At 40.8% G+C, this 19,190-nt stretch overlaps 2 protein-coding genes across 13 annotated transcripts in view; one reads left to right on the top strand and one right to left on the bottom strand.

The window, feature by feature from the left end:
* Positions 1-512: 512 nt before the first annotated feature.
* DEGS1 (delta 4-desaturase, sphingolipid 1) lies at positions 513-10,484 on the top strand. 6 transcript variants are annotated; one of them, XR_013956737.1, is made up of 4 exons: positions 513-655; positions 1,601-2,343; positions 4,471-8,099; positions 10,075-10,484. XR_013956737.1 is itself a non-coding variant. In XM_080616959.1 (3 exons), the coding sequence occupies exons 1-3, from the start codon at positions 574-576 to the stop codon at positions 4,615-4,617; spliced, it is 972 nt and encodes a 323-aa protein (XP_080473085.1). In that variant the 5' UTR covers positions 513-573; the 3' UTR covers positions 4,618-9,653. The 6 variants fall into 6 exon arrangements, 2 of the variants coding, with proteins under 2 accessions (XP_080473085.1, XP_080473086.1); XR_013956738.1 differs by lacking the exon at positions 10,075-10,484 and having other exon boundaries at positions 4,471-5,233; positions 5,643-9,653; XR_013956739.1 differs by lacking the exon at positions 10,075-10,484 and having other exon boundaries at positions 4,471-5,956; positions 7,927-9,653.
* Positions 10,485-10,677: 193 nt separating this feature from the next.
* NVL (nuclear VCP like) overlaps positions 10,678-19,190 on the bottom strand; it is a 44,326-nt gene continuing 35,813 nt past the window's right edge. For 4 of the 7 annotated variants that reach the window (XM_080616953.1, XM_080616954.1, XM_080616956.1 and 1 more), the window contains 3 exons: positions 18,069-18,157; positions 13,472-13,542; positions 10,678-11,661 (listed from right to left, as the gene is read on the bottom strand). In XM_080616953.1, the coding sequence (XP_080473079.1) occupies positions 11,617-11,661; positions 13,472-13,542; positions 18,069-18,157 (205 nt within the window). In that variant the 3' untranslated portion in view covers positions 10,678-11,616. Of the gene's footprint in view, positions 11,662-13,471; positions 13,543-15,500; positions 18,158-19,190 lie in introns of those variants that run through there. The other 3 variants (XR_013956735.1, XM_080616955.1, XR_013956736.1) reach the window with 3 other exon arrangements.

Raw genomic sequence — 19,190 nt, 5'->3', positions numbered from 1 at the left:
CCCGGAGTCAGGGCCAGCGTTACAAGCCGAGACTTTTCTCTCCCTCCTTACATATCAGTTATTCATGAGGCGTTATCAAGGGCACCCAGCGCACGGGCCACCGCACTGCTGGTTTGAGGGGCCGGCTGCCGCCCCGCGCTGTGCTCCCCTGAGGCGCCAGCGCTTCACGGCCCTCTCAGCCCACACCCGGCCTCCCGGCCAAGGACGTCTCCAGCGGGAAGGCCGGGGAGCCGCAGCCCGCCCGGACGGCCGCAGGACGGATCAATGTGGACCTTTTCCGTAACGAGGGGGGCACACACAGCCGCCCTTCAGCGGGGGCTAGCAGCGACGAGAGGCCGCCCCTCAGGCGACGGCTTCGCATCGCGTCTCGCCCCGCCCGGCCGGGGCCTGTCAGTTCTGACAGCCGGCAGCTAGCCAATGGGAAGCGAGGCCGGGGTGGTGGGCGGGGCTCTCCGAGCCGCCTCCGCGGAGCTATAAAGTGCGGAGCCGGGAGGGTGGGTGTCGCGGTTTGAACGCTGTGCAGTTGGGTAGGGCGGGTACGGGGGAGCGGGCTGGGGTCGCCGTGCTGCCGAGATGGGTAACACCGTCGCCAGAGAGGATTTCGAGTGGGTCTACACGGACCAGCCTCATGCAGACCGCCGCAAGGAGATCCTGGGTGAGGAGGAGAGGTGGCGGCGGTGCTGCCGCTCCTTGCCGCTGGCTGCGTGGCGGGGCGCGGGGGGCACCCCACAAAATGGCTGCCAGGCGCCTACGCCGGGGGGCGCCGTGCGGAGGGCCCGTCCGTCGCCGCTGGTCGTCAGAGGAGCCTGAAGCGTGGGGACTGGCGAGCGCCGAGGAGTGCGGCCGGGACCAGAGCCTGGCGGGGCCGAGTGAGGGGAGCGGCGCCCGCCGCGTTTGTGGAGGCGGGAGCCGCCACCTTGGCGGCGGGGGAGGGGAAGGAGAAGGAGGCGGGGGGCGGCTCGCTGCCGGCGGAAACAGCGGCCGAGCCCCAGACGTAGGGTGGGCGGCCCGGGCTTCCATTTCGAGCAGCGAAGTGAGAGCCGCGGAGCGGTGCAGGTGGTGCGATTCCCCTCACTCCCTGCGGGGCTGCGGGCCGCTCCCCGCCCGCTGCCGGAGCCGCCCGCTTCCGCGGAGCCCTTCGTGCGGTAGGAAGCGAGCTGAATAACTGATAACGTGTCTGGTGGTCGGTATAAATAGCTCGTGTGCAGGGCGTAGAGGTCGTCGCGGCACCCAGGAGTGGTGGTGACTAACCGCGTTTTCAAGCGAGATGGCCAAAATCAGCCCTTCTGAATTGCTGGTGGGTTGTCAGTTGAAAGCTATTCCTTTCTGGGTAGCCTGAGGTGGTACTGATGCTTGTCACGTACGTGTCTAATTTCTGAGCAACAGAAAAACGCGAAAATGATATAATTTGAAAGGATTCATTATTGCAATAAATGTCACAAGTGGAAAGCTGGTGGGTTTTCATTATGTTTGCAGACAGCCCTAAGTGGGAGGAAGGGAAGGAATGGCTATATCTGCATTTGTAATCTAATTGGGGTAGTTGGTTGTGAGGAGAGCTTCTAAACAACTGCTTTATTTCATTGATTTGTTTCCCATCTAGCGAAGCATCCAGAGATTAAAGCGTTGATGAAGCCAGACTACAACTTGATCTGGGTGGTTGTGCTGATGGTTCTTGCGCAGTTGACTGCATTTTACCTAGTTAAAGACTTGGACTGGAAATGGGTAATCTTCTGGGCATACATTTTTGGAAGCTGTATTAGCCACTCCATGACTCTGGCAATTCATGAGATCTCCCACAACAGTGCCTTTGGCAACAGCAAAGCAATGTGGAATCGATGGTTTGGGATATTTGCCAACCTCCCTCTTGGCCTCCCATACTCCATATCCTTCAAGAGATACCACATGGATCATCATCGTTATTTAGGAGGCGATGGAATTGATGTAGACATTCCTACCAACTTTGAAGGCTGGTTTTTCTGCACCCGTTTTAGGAAGTTCATATGGATTGTTCTTCAGCCATTTTTCTATGCGATTAGACCTCTCTGCATCAATCCCAAACCTATTACTCGACTTGAAATAATCAATTTGTTGGCTCAACTTTCCTTTGATGTTGTGATATATTATTTATGGGGAGTTAAATCCATATTTTACATGCTTGCTGGTTCAGTACTTGGACTTGGGTTGCACCCAATTTCAGGACACTTCATAGCTGAACATTACATGTTTTTGAAAGGACATGAGACTTATTCCTACTATGGGCCACTTAATTTGCTCACTTTTAATGTTGGCTATCACAATGAACATCATGACTTCCCTAATATTCCTGGCAAGAGCCTTCCACTGGTAAGTTTACTTCCGAGGTTATTACTTTTGCTCAAAATAAGCCCTACTTTAACTTGAAAATTGAGTGGAACACTGATAGAAGAATGGAAGTTGGGAGATAAAACCCCCAAACAAGAACAAAGAACTATTTTCAAGTTGAGTGATGAAGGGGGTAGTTATTTATAATTTCAGTGGTCTCCTAACCTAACCACAGTTTCTTCCACGAAAGTGGAGGGGAGGAAATGTGTGTCTTAAGTTGTGCACTTAATTGAGTATTCTTTAATCACAACCAGCCTTCTGATTTCTTCAGAAACTAGTTAAGAAGTTGCAAATAACTTCAGATTTGTTGGCTCTGTCTTTGAAATCTGAAGGACAGTATTCTTATGCATGCTTATCCTTCAGTCTCTTCTGTCACTGTCATTCTCTGATGGGGAAAAGAGAGGGTCTGAGGTACTGCTGCTGTTTGTTGTACTGTGACATATGTTTACTGGCTTTCTAGTTTGGAGCAGCTGTTTCCTCTAATGAGAGCCTTTGAACCCTAAATAAGTCTTGGGCTTCAAAGCTGCGACTTCGGGCCTTCCACATGAGAGCAGATGGGAATTTTCAGTTAAGTTCCTCTCCAAGTCCTTGCTGGCTTTTAAGCAGGAGCTTAATTGTCCTTCTGTATGTGTGTCCCAGTTGGAGTATGGGAACACAGGCTTCCAGGGTTAAGCCTAAAACTCATCTTCAGTCAAAAGTGGCTTTTATCAGTGGAAAATGCCTTTAATCAGACACTAAATTTGCAGTTTGACAGCAGCTGTGGTGTTGGTCTTGTAGCTTTGTTACTGCACTTGATAGTAATACCTTGTAAGCTTGTGCCTTTGGAGTATAAGCTTGATTGTTGTTTCTGTTGGTGGCAGTGTAGGTGAAATAACTACTCCAGCACTACTTTAGCAGGGTGGTTAAGTTCCATAACTCCTTTGCTGAGACTTTTCTGTGGGCTTTGTTGATTTTGAAAGAGACAGATGATTTTTCTTATCCACAGATTTAGTCTTTCACATGCAGCCAAAGCTGCTTTAACGCACTTTGATACTGAGATCTGTGCTGGTGAACCAGCATTTCACTTCTTGGGCCAGTACTTAAGTAGGGGATGAATTTTCTTCCAAGTACTTACTTGCAGAGGTGAATACCCAGCTCTGCTATAGGACTGTTAATCCACAGCTCTGATAAAAGAATGAAGCTGCCTTTTAGAAGCGTAGTTAATTTGATCGGACTGGACTCTGCTATGCTGTGTGCTAAAGATCACTGAAGTAACTGAACACTTGATTCCAGCTGGGGTATTGGGTAAAATTACTGTTGAATAAAAGTATAGTGGCTAGATGCACTGTGATCACACTTCCGGTGGGATGATGGATCAAAAGAAATCTTCAGCTCCAAAGCAGGCATGCAGGTATCTTGGGCTGGTTTGTGGCTTACACAGATTAATATTTTTCTTCTGTCTAAAGCTATGGAATTTAGTGAAAAATCAGGTTTGTTTTGTTCAGGTTTTTAAGTCTTTAGGTGGTTGGCCTTAAATATCAGTGGGGATATCTAACTGAAACTCCGTCTCTCTTAGATTATAACAGTTGTGTAGTCAGCATGTACATCCAAGAATAAAGTCTTTGGAAGTGGTTTATATATGTTCTTTGATGTCTGTCTGCAGAAACAAGATGTACCTCAGAAATAAGATGCTTTTTTTTTCCTTGTGTGCTATGATTTGAAGCTACATGTAAAAACAGCTGTGTTTCAACATCTCTTCCTAGAACATAAAGCATCCTTTTTGCTGATAACTCATATGAGTCAGCACTGAACTGAATCACCCACTGCAACCGAAGTACTTTTGTGAGCTGCATCATTCTGTAGGTAGCACAGTGAATGGTCTTCAAGTGCTAGCAGCTTGTTCTAGTTAGCTTCAATAGAAAAGTTTCACACGATGTTTACTTAACAACCAGGGAGTAGCTTTTTCCTTCAAGGAACTTCCATATTGTGGTGCTAGTTGCCTTCCTTATAGATTCTTAACAGCTAAAATGAGACTTTTAGTGTTCTGTATTAATTTATACATTAAGGATTGTGAAGTTTCATTATTAGTGCTAATATAAATAGCAAATAAACCCTGTATTTCTTCTTTAGGTGAAGAAAATAGCAGCTGAATACTATGACAACCTGCCACAATATAACTCTTGGGTAAAAGTACTATATGACTTCGTGATGGATGACACAATCAGCCCATATTCACGTATGAAAAGGCAGTTAAAGGGTGAAGTGAAGCAAGATTAAACTTCTGGCAACCAAAAAAAGACTTTGAAATGTCTGCTTGCTTTAAAGTGGCTGCTATAAGGTCTCTTGCTAAAGCTGTTCACCAGTGTCCTGAATTAAGATTTACAGCAACACAGCAATGCATCCTTAAGGATTTTGTAGCAGGCTCCTACCAGCTATAACATTCCTCGCAGTCCCCAGATTTGTTGGTTTAATGTGTCTATGTTTGCCTAAAAATCAGTGTTATATACATAATGCTAAATCACTTTGTTACAGGATTTACTTCAGCAGGTGTTAAATCTATGTAAAATACCTGCCTGCCTCTTAAAAAATACTGAGTTCTCAATGTAGTACACTGCCCACAAAATGCTGTTTAGATGACTGTAGCATTCAAATGCTGTACTTACCTGTTAATTCTACCCTAACACAATTTGTTAATGTAAACCTTCTGTTGAACCTGTTTCCTAACTTATGGGTGGATGAACTAAATTTGCACAGAAGTTTTAAGTCTTTTTCTGTTTAAATATGTAACGTGTCATTTGAAGCATTGCTTTAAAGTTCTGTGTTTTCTAAGGAGCAATCTCTCAGAATGAACCTGGTATCTTCGAGATGGCTTGTGTGGCTTCCTTGTGAAAAGGTGGGGAATTCAAGGGTATTACCAGCTTTGTGGGTCGCCACCTACTGTTTAAGCTGCTTGTGCTGGCATATAGCTTGAGCAGCCAGCGTTTAGAGTTGTGTTGTTTAAGCCATTGGGTAGCTTAATGTAACTGATAAGGGTTTTCGTTTTTCATCATGGAGAAAGTCTTGTTACAGTTTGGGGGTTTTTTTTGTGTTCAAAGAAAAAGGTTTAGGTTTGTGCTAACTGTCTCTGCTATTGCCATGGTTTTAAATGCTCAATCTATACATTTTTACACTCATTTGGAAATTCAGCTTGTATGGAAAACTGAAGCAATTGAAACAGGTACTGTCTGGCAAACTATTAAGTATATTAGTCATGTGTACATAAAGCATTGCTAAATGATCTTTTTTTCTTCCTAAACCTACAGTACCCTACATACACACTTGCCTTTCTTGCATACTAAAATGTGGGGGAAGCACAGGTGGTGATAACAGATTTCCTGCTTAAGAAGTTTTTAAATTGGGAACTGAGAATGCATAGACTTCCTGAACACTGAAGAATCTCTACATACCTCAGAGCAGTGCATTTACCTTCTATCATTTAATGCACTGATGATGGCTTTAAGCAGCCAAAGATAGCTACAAATCACCCTTAAATCTCAAATGGTGACCCCGTGGTTCACTTACAAAGATGGAATTTGATGAAGGTGTAAGTCTTAGCTGCTGTCCACACTGGTCTGCTGTAAGTAACTTAATTTTTAGATGCTGCCTTCAACTCACGCATTTTGTTTAGGTGTGTTTTGGGGGATTTTTTTTTTTTAAGAAGCTGAGAGCCTGACAAGAGTATGTTGGTGCCTCTTAATCCTTGCTCGATTGTGGTCTTATTTTTAATGTGTTTTGTTTAAGTGTGGGGCCCTTACCTGTGGCTAAGCCATAGAAATGGTATGCAAGTGTGCCAGCTACTTACTGGCAGGATAATGAAGTCACTTTGTAAACATGCTAGCTGGCCAGCATATTGCTCAGGGTAGAGTGTAATGACAAAATAGTCTTTATCTAGTATTCTTACATGTAATTAAAAAGCAAATATTAAAGTAATATTGGATGAATTTTTGACTGGTCCCCTTATACTGAGGAACTTGAGTTTTAGTGAAATTTGGTATTTTTACAGCAGATGTAAGACCTGTTCTGTTGAATGGTTGTATAGACAAACTAAAGAATCATTGCCTTTCCTTTCTACTCAAGGAAAACTTTGGTTGAACGACTTGAATAGGCTTAAGTTGCAGAACATACATTTGGGGGATTTTTTTTTTTTAAGCCACTTCTGCATGACTGCTCAATTTAAGAAGCAAAAGGTGGAATTAAATCTCTTCAGTGTTGATGGCTTAACATAGCTGGATGAAGGATGGAACGAATCTCTGGAAAGTTTTATGGCTAAAAGCTCAAGTTTTAATGAAGTATCAATTAGGCTTGATGATAACTAGAGTTCAAAGTCAAATTTTATACTTGGACTTAGTTACCTACTTCATGTAATCCCTGATGTCTGTTACTATCCTCCCAATAGGTAGTCCAAGTGTGGATTCCTGCTTCTAAACAGGACTGAAGTTGCCATTTCTCACTTAAAATTGCAGATGTTGCTTTAAGGTGTTCTGTGATCTTCCCTTCCAGCTGTGATTATAAATACACTATTTTCACTGTAAAAGCTGCAGGATAGTGGGGAGTTCTCTGCTTGCTGTAATTTTTGAGACATCTGCTACTGGCTGCCTACTGGAGAAGATTTACTGGACTAGGTTAATCTCAGCCAGTGAGACTTAAGTTTGTGTCTACACTATGGCCTGATTCTTGCAAGCACTGGTGGTGACTGTTCTTAGGCATACAATTACTGTGTTATACACAAGAGGCCGTGGCATTTAACTTGTAGTAGGGATTTTGCCAGAAGCAGATCATCTGAAAGTTAACCTGTATGGCAGCAAAATTTCATCCTTAAAAGTCAGAAGCATTTCTGAACCACTGGTAAAAGGAATTAAGACCAGCCAGACTACCTGACTTGTTTGATATATTCTAAATGGACTAGTTTAGTCCAGTCATAATGTGGCATCTAGTCCAAAGGCATGGCACAAATAATAGTATTTTTTGACATACATATGAATCATTAGTTATTGTTTTTAAGGAATTCAGTAACTTTAATGCTATTAGAATGTATCTGGCAGAAACAGGTTAGTATGTTTGCAACACTTATCTGAAAGTTGGAGGGACCTTTTGACTAACCTGTAAAGAACATATTAAAGAGCATTAATTTTATGGTCCTGTGATTAAGAGTAGTAACAGTTAAACCAACTATAATGTTTTAATAGATCTATTCAGATGGGAATGAGTTAACTTTGGCCTTTCTACATGCTATGTAAAGCATCTTGCTAGTTTGTCAGTTTGGCAAACCTCTCTTCTATATGAAATTAGCCAGGAGTTTTAACTGTCGAAACAGAGCTGACTTTGGGTCAGCTGTGTTAAACATGTCATCCAAGTATTTTAGCTGCAGTTAAATTGTGCAGAGCTCTGAATCCCCTTCAGGGCTTTCACAGTAACTTAGTTTTCAGAATAAACTGCCTTGCATGGCTTTTAACACACACGCCCCTAATTATTTGAAGCTGCTTAAGTGGAATAAGTAATGCATCCTGGAATCTCATCATACTAGGCATGAGTTTTCCCACAGGACAGGCGTGGGTGTGTTCCTCTTTCAAAACAACTCTTGCCTCTGGCATTCTTGTTCTGCTGTTGAACCGGTCTCCTCCATTAAGAGTGACAATTAACGTGTTGAATGGGTGCATCTTTCTGGCTACAGTGCTCCATGCTTTCAGATCCAGGGCAAGACTTCCTACCTGGAACCAGAGGTGAGCTGAAAAGTAGTTAAGACTTTTAGTTTTGTGTCTCAGAATTAGTCTGGTTAAGTCTCTACATGCCAGCAAGCATGTAAATGCACACTTAAAAGTCTACAGATGTTGAGAATTGGATCTGTGCTAGGTATATAGACACTGTTAGGTAATGAGTTCAGTGGTTCAACTTTTCTTCCTCAGCATTTTTTGTTGTATTAGATGAAGTAGTGTGGCAGCAACAGTAGAACTTGAAGCTGTTAATTCCTTATTTAATGATGAGGTTCTACAAGCAATAATGTCAGTGCTACAGACTGCAGGCTGCCATTCTAACCCTGTTGGACAAACAGGTGAAAAGTCGCTTTCAGGTAGTGATCTTGCATGGTCAGTGGTCTAAGACACAGCTTTTGGGAAGGGTACTGCTCTGTAATTGAAGAGACTCAAAAGACTTAAGGCAAAACAAGTTCTACTGTTCTCGCTTGTGCGCTGCAAAGCACAGGAGCTACTTCTGGGTCTGCCAAGATTGCTTCTGCAAGGTCCTAGGAAAACAATCTGACAAATAGGTGTGTCTGAATCATGGAGCTGTGTCTTTAGTATAGCAACCTGCAACTCCATGTACACAATTATTTCTTCTCTATCAAATCCTCTTATTTCACAATCAAGCCTGCAGTGCTATCCAAGACTTTAGTAAGGACAGGGATGTTGAAAAAGTTTCTTATTGAGCCAAGAATGCAGACTGTGTTTCTTCTCGGACAGTTCCCCTGCACTGCCTCTACCCCCATCCAAGCTCAAGTTAGCATCTAATATGCTCTGCGACAGAATCATCACTATGATTCAGATATGTGGCTAGCCTCGGGAAAAGGGAGAGGAGAATGGCATGATGAACAGTTTCTTGAGCTTGTCACAACAAACAAGATGACTAGAGGTGAAAAACTCCTCTAGGCATGTCTGACAGGAGGGGTGGTAGCTGCATATGCAGAACAAAGTAGTGGTCTCTGTATTGCGTGAAAAGACTTCTTCCTTAAAGCAGCTCCCATCTTCTGTGTACAAAGGCTCTTGCGTTTTATTTCTTATCAAGTTGGTTTTTTCAGTGAGAAGTACAATAGCCTTAGGAGAATTTCCCTCAAGAAAAAGTAGCAGTGTAGGTGCAGTGCATTCTTGTGTAAACAGTCAAATAGAGTTCAGTTGCCTGCCCTTGTCTGCTCCTTGACACACATGTAGCCCAGCCAAGGTAAGCAAACAGTATATGGACACTTGACTGGTCTGGCTTCTTCTGCCTTTCAACTTCTGATTTTCTTGTAAATTCAAACCCTCCTGCATCCTATTTCCACCATCATGTGTTAAGAATGATCATCAGACACCTTGAAAGTTACTAATTTTGTGTATGTATTTTTTTTGCCTGGAAAGGGTAACATTTATAACAATTAGACCTTTTTAATTCCTGATTTGTTTTTTATATAGTTGGTTTTGAAACCAGTGTGTGCCACAGGCAGGTAAAATCAGTGGTGGCCTTTACAATTACTGTATCTAAAGGTACAATGGGTGATGCTTTCAAAATTAGTATCTGAAATACCATATACTGTTTTCTTGGGGCTCCTGCTTCGTTCTTTGCATTGGTCAACTCTGAAACACCCAAGTAAATTTAGTGTATTATTGTACTAAGAGTTCACAGTTTGCTTCCACACAGTTGTAGCTTCCTATAAAGCAAAGAGCTTTCATTTGAGAAATGTGGTTAAAAAAAAGTCAAGTTGTAGATTTGGAGCTAAAAGAGGAAGAAGTTTGTGACATAGGTGGTTCTTGTATAGCTCTGTACGTGACATCTAGGTATGATTTTTACATTAAAATTAGTTACTTAACTGATGTCCTAATTGCATGGCCTCACAGTAATGAACATGCACAAGTGAAACTACTCTGAGATAAAATAATGATCCTTCATCTTGGATTTCTCCAAGCCTGATTTACTTGTAATTATCAGATCTTCTCTTTTATATGCAAGGACTTCATCTGTTAGTCATATGGGCCACAGCTTGAGTCACTGAAGAGGGAGTATCTCATGTTCTGCAAAAATCACAGTGGTAAGTACAATCTGCCATGAGTGTCAGTGTTCTTAAAACACAAGTCTGTGGGGATGAGTAATTTGTAATTATCTCCCCCCACCCTCCATTTACTTCTGGGGAGAAATGTGTGAGATCTTCTGTCAGATGGCAATTTGGAGAAGAATCAAAGATGTAAGGCACTGTTCCCCCTCAAGGCAAGGTCAGTTTTAAAGTTAGATCAGCAAAGCATGATGATTTGCTTAAATGAATTATGGTTTAAGTAGGAGATGAAATGATCACCTCCATCTTGTATGTTAAAGTAGGGGGGAATGCTTACAGGATAAATGTTGCTATAAAAACTGTTTTACTGTTTACACTGAAATTTCATTACTTTAAGTATCATTTGAAGTTAAGACTATGAAATTTGCTAGCAGAAATGTCCTTTTCTGATCCTTGACTGGTTGTAGTGCTTTTACTAAGCATAAGACTGATCAAAGATAGGAACTGAGATTAATGATTAAAGAATGTTGTAGAATGATGGCACTGGTAAAAAAATCCATGAGGGTTTGTAGGTTTCAGAAATCAATTGCTATGTCTTTCACATTTCAGTGTTTTGTCTTAACTCATATACTTCCCAGTTTGATGATGAAAGTTGACCTCTTCCTGAGATGGAATTTTTTTGTGTTTAAAAAACTTGAGGCTCTTACCCTGTGTTTCAAAACCAGTTGTTCTCCTTCCTCCAGAGGATATGAACCCACTTGAGTTAAGAAACTCAAAATAGATTTGTTTTGTTGCAGACTTGTCAGTTAAACTAATAAAGAATTAGCTTGCTAGATAAATCTTACAGTTTCAAATGTTTCTTAGGTGGCTGTTAAACTACACTATTGTAGCACTTCCAAACTTTACTGTTTCCTAGGTAACCTTAAAACAGTTTGCCATCTGTAGATAGTTCTTTTGTTAAGGTGAAGGAAGCTGCTGGAAGGTCCAAGAAACCTGCCAGCACAGTCATAATGTGCCAGTGTATCTGTAAAAGTCATGATTCATGTTACGGTAACACAGGGTGCAGCACTTTCCCAGTCTGATTGCCCAGCTCTGTCCTCCCAGTGATTCTTCAAGAGTTTTCCTTCCTGCAACCTTGGCTATTTTCATTTATGGTTGAAAATAGCTATTTGAGCAGTGTAAACACCAGAATGTTTGGTCTCTCTCTCTTTGAGGGCTTCCTGATTAAGGGCACCAAATTATAAGAGTGGTATTAGCTCTTTAGCACTAAAAGCATTCACTTTTAAAAACATGATAAGCAGGAAGTGTATTCTGTTTTTTAATCTGGAAATAGTTAAAGATGGTTAAGAGCAGTAGGTCATTATGACCTTTTTCCAGGTACAGTTTAGAAAGTTCAGAGAGATCTAGCACAGTTTCTTTCCAGCCTGTCTCTTGGAATTGCACAGGTATTGCCAAACTCTCCACCAACGCAGAGTAAGCTTCTTGGGGATTGTCCAAATGTATCACCTGCACAGTGACTGACGTAGTTCTTCATACATTATTTGATCCTAATAGTGCCAAGAAGAAAAATAAGCTTTAGACAATGGTAAAAAATTATGCACTGTATCAAAGTGACTTTATATGTGTTATTTAAAGTCAAACAAACCAGCTGTATGACCCACTTAGCTGTATTTTAAAACACTTGCAAACAAAAACCTAAATATGGCAAAACCCCACTACTCTGCCTCATGAAGGAGGTCCTCCAGTGACAGTCACCAATGGTGTGTAATTAACAGATGTGCCTCTGGCAAGAGCTCTTGTACTTAATATTGCCATGTTAGGCTCAGAATTACAGCTTCACTAAGATACTGCCTCTTTTCTGGGCAGCTGCTGAATTGACACTTTACTCCCCAATTTAGTTTTGCAAAGTGAACTGAACAGGATCTTCTTTTGATAATCTAACTTAACTATTCCTTCATACTTTTCAATAGTCACTCTAAATGACAATTTTGAGCAATAGAATACTTAAAGATGTTAACTTGCACTGAAATAACTGACTTCAGAATGTGATGCCTGTTCATAGCTTTAAGAACAACCTATTTTGATTTGTCTTGACTCAACTGGTGAAACCAAAAGCATGTTAACACAACTCAGAGATATGTACGGGAGGGAAAAGAAGAGTTAGAAGCACTAAATCAGTGAGATGCAGCTTTTACCTTCCAGTATTCATAGTAAGGTGTGGAGGGAGAGTTTTTGTCAGACTGAATCTGTCTAGCAGGTAGGAAGTAGCATCTGGAAATGGTAGATGAGTATACTGTACTTCAAAATATCTAACTGAAGATTCTTCAGATGGCTGTAACTGAAATATAGGGCTCTGAGATGTGATATTTAAGCTGCCTTTGAGATGCAGAATTGTATTTTTGGTTAATTTTTAATGGGAAGGAATATGTCTTCAGTGATCATTAAGTTAAAACATCTCTAAGTTCTTGTGGCTGTTTCTTCTTAGCTGTTTGCTTAGTGATTAGCAAAGGGGAAGAAAACAACCACAAGTACCATCTTTAAAGGGCCTTGGTGCCAAAGATCACTTCTAACTTTCAGAAAAAGTTAATGACCATCAACATACAATAACAATGAAAGGAAAGTGTTAACTAGTTAACCTCTCTCTTGCTAGTGTTCAAAGTGACTGTATTAGTTTATTTTGGCTGCAGTACACTCCTGGCAACACAGAGACCTATCCAGGAGAGCCCTACAGCAGTAACAATTCCTATATATATAAACTTTGCAGTTCTGGTAATTGAGATGATTGAACAGCTTTCCTTTCAGTCATTGAGGAAATGTTTTTTTATCAGGTCATAAGGAAACTTTTAAAATAAACTTCCTTGACAAATGCAAACAATCAAAAGACTGTTAAAACACTCATCTTTTATGTCCTATCTCAAAATGATTTTTTGCACAGTAACAAAAATGATTGAGCATCTTTGGGTGTCACATTCATCTAGGGGGGGAAAAGGTGATGGCAAGATGGGGAGCACTCTAAAGGTCTTGACTTTTAGCTGAATATTCCACAGCTAAGAGGTTAGGTCCAAGTCAATAATTAATCCAGGAATGTCAGTGAGAAGTCCAAGGTGCCATACTAAAATATAACCTCGACAGCATGGTAATCTTATCTACATGCAAGGCACCATCTGCAGCTGAAAGGAGAGACTTCAATTTCTGACCTTATAAAGAGCATTAGGTTTGTTTAATGCAGGAACAGGTAGTGTCAGTTTGAAATACATGCAAGTATACTGCAACCTTTACTATTCCCACCAGGTTCCAGCGTAAAGAGTATCCTTTCCAGAGGAGTAAGGAATCCTACATACCTAAAGCTTATCTTACCTTTTTTGATACTGAAGATTTCACTTTCTGAAAAGCTTCCTCAAAATGTTTACGGGAAATCTTGATTTCTCCTTAGAGAACAGAGCATAATAATGTGTTAAAACTGCAGCCAAGTGACAATCAAGCTATTGTGTGCATTTCAAGGCAGCATTCCTGGAACCTAGCCAACTGCATGTGCTGGTCAGTTGGATGACATCAAATTCAGCAGTGTTAAGACCACCTGAACTCTTACAAATTTTATGTAGCCTTCTGTTTATGATTTTAGACAAGATCTTAATCCCTCTAGCCCCTGCACCTTAAGCCAAAGAATGCTTGTTTCAGGAAGTTCTTAGGTATTTACCTAAGTTTTTACCTGCAGACTGAGAGTTTCATTTTTAAAGATCTGACTTAACTGCAGCTTGCATCAAATCCAGTTAGAATTCAAGTACCTCAACCCTTCTGGAAGTGAGTGCCTCAAATTCTGCTGCTTCAGTTCTGGGATCTATCTTCTATACATGCTCATTATTAAACTTCCATACAGAGTGCTATTGAGTAAGTGTCTAGAAAACATTTTATCATTCCAGCTTTACTACAGGATGCTCAGTTCCTTAATAATTGACTTTATAGTACTGCCTGGCATTACCCAGAAGTGATGAGAGCTTTCGCTTATACAACTCTGTTTAAGTTTATGCAGATTGCCTTTTTGACCTTACTGTGGATTGCTGCATTAATTATTCCTAATCATAACCTTTTCAACAGGTTTTTTTTTTAGTATGCTGAAACATAAGCACACCTCAAATCACAGAATCCTCTGCTCTCACATGCAAGTGCCTGGTTTAGACTTAAGAATCCCAAGATACCATTACTATACAGATTCATTGCAATCCTAATATTATACCTAGGTATTAAGATGTGATAAAGGTACAAAAAGTATGTCTTTAGTCAACCTGGTGCATTTTAAGTGTATTTCATTAAGATGATTTTGTTTGCACAGATATGTACTGCCACTACCTTTGCTTACATCTTTGTAATGTGAAATGGGGTGTGCTGACATGAAAAAACTGTCAGGACGACTCATTAATATATTTGTCTGAGTTAGAACAATCTGCTGATATAACAAACTATGTAGTGAATGGAAAGCACTAAACTAAATAAGAGCTTATTTAAGGTATATAACAGAACAGCAAATAGTCTACAATTACGACTACCTGCTTGAAAAGTAAAGACGAAGGTTAAAGTTCATTGAACTAAACACACATCCTTAGTGCTCTTTCTTATCTTAGTTCTCTGAAGCTCTTATTCAAGATTCCCATTACTGTATGAAGTTATACCAGTATAAAGGTGTAGATTAAATATATCAGCATTTCAACTTATTTTTCCAAGGAAACCCTACTTACAGTAAGAAAGTTCAATGTGGGTCTTTCACAGAAGCCAGATTACTTTAAGATTGAGTCATCAAAACTCCAAAAATAATTAAATGAAGCTATGAGAATTTACTTCTGCTTTCAGTTTTGTTTTTAAGCCTGTAACTCTAACCAAATTGTGAAACAAGATACAGTCTCACCTACAGGGAGGGAGGAAAGGAATAAACAGCATTCAGCAACTAGGAAGACTGGTATCACTAAGGACATAGTTATCAGAAAAGGTCAAGGTGAAAGTGCTGATAGCTATAGCTAGGCATAAACACACTTTTATCTACTGCTAGGTAGTTTTACCTCTTATTGAAAGTAAGTTAGGCTACTTCATGCTTACTGTGTGATAAAAACAAGCACAAGGCTTGATCCCATGGAGAATTCAGCTGTCAGTACTCTATACCTTGTTGTCTTGCTTTTACATAGTTTGCCTTGATTTCTGATGACAAAACCATTTAGTCCGAGTAAGTAGGTATGAATGTTTTGTCAGTTAAAACAATTTATATTGATAAATTAATGATAAAATAATGAAGTATATCAACAGGTAAAACTTAACTTAGTACTTAAGCAAATATGAAATTGGTTTTTTTAGCTATTTACATAGATGAGTGAAGGAAGGATAGCTGGTTCCCTTTCCTCTTTAATTTGAAAGGATCAAACAAGGACCACATCTTGCTTTTCAAATTCAACTGCAAAATACAAAACTTTAATCTCAGTTGTTAAACCACACTCGCTCTTAACTGCTTTAACAAGAAGTCTCATGCACTCCTTCTTAAGAAGATCAGCTTTATAGACTATACAGGTGATGTGGGTGGGGCTCACTGGGTATGTTATGCAAAAAGGCTGGTCTGGGTAAGGTCATAGTTTAGAAGGTCAGTGAATGCTCTGCATTTGCCTTTGCAGCTGGAAGTGTTACGAGCTCCTCACACCCTACATGTTCTTTGTAACTACCTCTATTTGAAATAATATACAGGAAATATTAAACTAAAATGGGACAGGTATGAGGTTAACAGTAAGTCACAGCAGGACCAGATGGTGTTCACCCAAAGGTGCTGAAGGAACTTGTCTATGAAACTGCAGAACTGCTGGCTAAATCATGTAACTTGTTACAGCCATCAAAGGACTGGTAAACTCCAAGGGACTATAGGATCTATCCTTTGGTGGACTAAAAGCTGATTAAAGGGTATGAAATAGAGTATAAGGATTAATGGTCACTCTTCAGGATAGGGAACAAGCAGCAGTAGGGTCCTGCTCTGGCACTGGTGCTAAAACCTGTTTTATACAGCATGTTGATCAGTGGTTTGGGGAAGGGAGCCAGAAGTGGAAACTCCAATTTTCAAGTGATACTGAACTCTTCTGAGCAGTCAGATGTGGGACCAGTGATGAGAAACTCCAGCACAGCTCTAAACTGGAAGCCTGACTGATTGTTGTTAGGATTCCCCCTTCTTTTAAGCCAAGGCCCAATGTCTGGCAACTCCCAGACTGCAGTGACTCACCTCATCAGCTGTCCTGCAGCTTTTCAAGTTGGATGTAGAATTTATGGATTCTTGTGAAAAATATCACAAAAAGGATACATTTCCATTTCACTATAAACAAGTCGCTTCAAGCAAACCACTGCTGAGTGTTAAAAACACCCCACAACCCTGAACTGATCTAGAGGGAGAACACCAGGTATAACCAGGAAGTTGCCACAGAGTTTCTACAGAACAGAAAGTAGCAGCACTGATCTCAGCCAGGTGATTCCTAACTACTGACTGATAAGGACACGCATCACCCATCTATAGTCATGCACAGAGGAGGGGAGGCACTTGTGGTAACACTGAAGGAAGAAATTCTCCAGTCTGTGTACACATACTACCCTTTTGAAGATATAAATGAACAAAACCACCAGCCAGGGCTGACAGCTTGGAAATCCAAACCCAAGGACATATAAACATGCAGATCAAGCTAGGCATATATTACGGACTTGCTGGCTGCCTACACATCCATACAGTAAGTGCTCAGGCTGCAATCGTAGTTGTGGATCCTGAATTCAAGTGATGAACATCTCTGGTTGATTAAAGCCTGCTATATTTTATAAGCCTGTTTGTAAAACAAACCGGATAAACTCAGAAATTTTCATCTCAAATCAGAAGCTTTTATCATCTACAGTAAACAAAATGGGTATCCAAGTCATACAACCGTGAAGGTTGTCCTACTTTGTTTCTTTCTTTTCCCCCACTCTAAACCAACACACTAGTTCCCTCAAAACAAGAAATACAAACAGTCTGCTCTGTTAACCTACTGCTGTTAAAAACCAGATGAGACCAGATATTTACTGGATCAAACAGAATGAATCAAAGCCATCAAAATTCCAGCATGGTTCTTAGGCTTTCATTATGCCTCTGATGTTTAATATGCTTTCCAAGGACGTAATGTGAAAAGTCACAATTCTATCTTAGCTTTGCATTTTGACTTAAAGGTAAAATAACAAGCAAAATTACTGGAAAAACAAATCTACATGCACATTTTATATACAAGAACTTCAATTTCCAATTACATTTTCCTATCTGTATAGAAAAAATACTTTAAAAAAACAGGAAAATGCAACTTAAAATTGCAGAGGGATATGGAAAAGGCAGACATTGTACTTGAATCTATTTATAATTCCCTGTTAAAGTCCTGGCAAGAGCTGCTGATGAGCTCAACACCTAAGATGAAACACAGCACTCAGATTTTCCAAGCACCATTACACTAGATGCAAGTATTCAGTTAAACAACACAACTGGATGCCAAAAGGTATATGATCAGTATGTCTGCAGTTTAAAATGGACTCAGATCTGCAAATAAGTCAGTATAATTAGTCTTTGATGGTGCTGTGGAAATTTTGCAAAGGTGTATCCAGTCTGGTATATGAATTGTCAGTTTATACTACTACAATAGTATGTATATAGGCACACTATTATACTACTACAATTTAACATAAAGTTTTCTTTAAGGTTACAAGGCTCAGTTCTTTTAGGAAGAAAATATGCTGAACCTGCAGCATATCCATTTTTTCCTATACTCTCCCCTGCAATTACTTCAAAGATGCTTATGTGTTCTTGAAACAAATCTGACAATTTTTGTTTGGCTCAGCCTTTGTGCTTGTCTTGAATGACCTTAAATACTTTATAGTCCATTTATCTTCTCCATATTCAGTTAAGATTTCTGTAAAGCTTTCTTACCTTTCTTGCTTTGAGTATTCTGCAGGGCCATTTCCTGTCTTAAGGCGCAAACTGAAGCCTCACGCACTAGAGCGGAAAGGTCTGCTCCTCTACAAACAGAATAGGTTATTGTAGGATAAATCCTCTTGTCTTTTGCTGATAGCATACAGAAAGGCAAAACACTACAGATCATGGTAAGAGACTGGTTGTGCTGTCATGAAGAATAATCTTCAGAACACTGGAAAGAGGGACAAGAGCTACGCAATGCTGCAGCCTTCATTATGGAGTGACATCCTCCAGATCTTAACCAGAGATGAAGATCAAATAAATGGGAAGCAAGGGAAAAGACAAAACCCCCATTTAGCAGCCTTAAAAATGCCAAAGGATTAATACTATGCCACTTGGCAGGAACATGATACATTTTTTTCCCTATCAATCTTATGAAAGATTCAAATGGAATCACCCATTATTACAAAAGGGAGTTGCCTTGCTCAAAGCTGCATCAACAGTTAATATGCTCATAAAATAACAGTATCAAGAAAACAGGGTCAGATCAATCATTCTAAAGATTTGCTTCTAGTTTCCAGCTGTTCAACTTCTCACAAGCCTTTAAACTGGTGCAAGTCACTGAACCAAAGACAATTCTCCATTAACTCCCCATGCTTCATTTGTGGGTGCCAGAAATGCTGCTGTATCAAAATAATGGACTTGGGGGTGTTGGTCAATGAAAAAATGAACATGAGCCGGCAGTGTGCGCTCGCAGCCCAGAAAGCCAACCGTACCCGGGGCTGTGTCAAGAGGAGCGTGACCAGCAGGTCGAAGGAGGTGATCCTGCCCCTCTACTCTGCTCTCGTGAGACCTCACTTGGAGCATTGTGTGCAGTTCTGGTGTCCTCAACATAAAAAGGACATGGAACTGTTGGAACAAGTCCAGAGGAGGGCCACGAGGATGATCAGGGAATTGGAGCACCTCCCGTATGGAGACAGGCTGAGAAAGTTGGGGCTGTTCAGCCTGGAGAAGAGAAGGCTGCGTGGAGACCTCATAGCAGCCTTCCAGTATCTGAAGGGGGCCTACAAGGATGCTGGGGAGGGACTCTTTATCAGGGACTGTAGCGACAGGACAAGGGGTAAAGGGTTCAAACTT

The sequence above is a fragment of the Psittacula echo genome (genome assembly GCF_963264785.1).
Source record: "Psittacula echo genome assembly, chromosome: 4".
In the NCBI taxonomy this organism is placed as follows: Eukaryota; Metazoa; Chordata; class Aves; order Psittaciformes; family Psittacidae; genus Psittacula; species Psittacula echo.
This window is presented reverse-complemented; position numbering and strand designations above follow the sequence as displayed.

What these genes read in the sequence shown, in the direction of transcription:
- DEGS1 (XM_080616959.1), top strand. Translation starts at nt 574, where the DNA reads ATGGGTAACACCGTCGCCAGAGAGGATTTCGAGTGGGTCTACACGGAC. An exon ending in CCGCCGCAAGGAGATCCTGG is followed by an intron (nt 656 to 1,600) that starts GTGAGGAGGAGA and finishes TTTCCCATCTAG; the next exon opens with CGAAGCATCCAGAGATTAAA. An exon ending in CTGGCAAGAGCCTTCCACTG is followed by an intron (nt 2,344 to 4,470) that starts GTAAGTTTACTT and finishes TTTCTTCTTTAG; the next exon opens with GTGAAGAAAATAGCAGCTGA.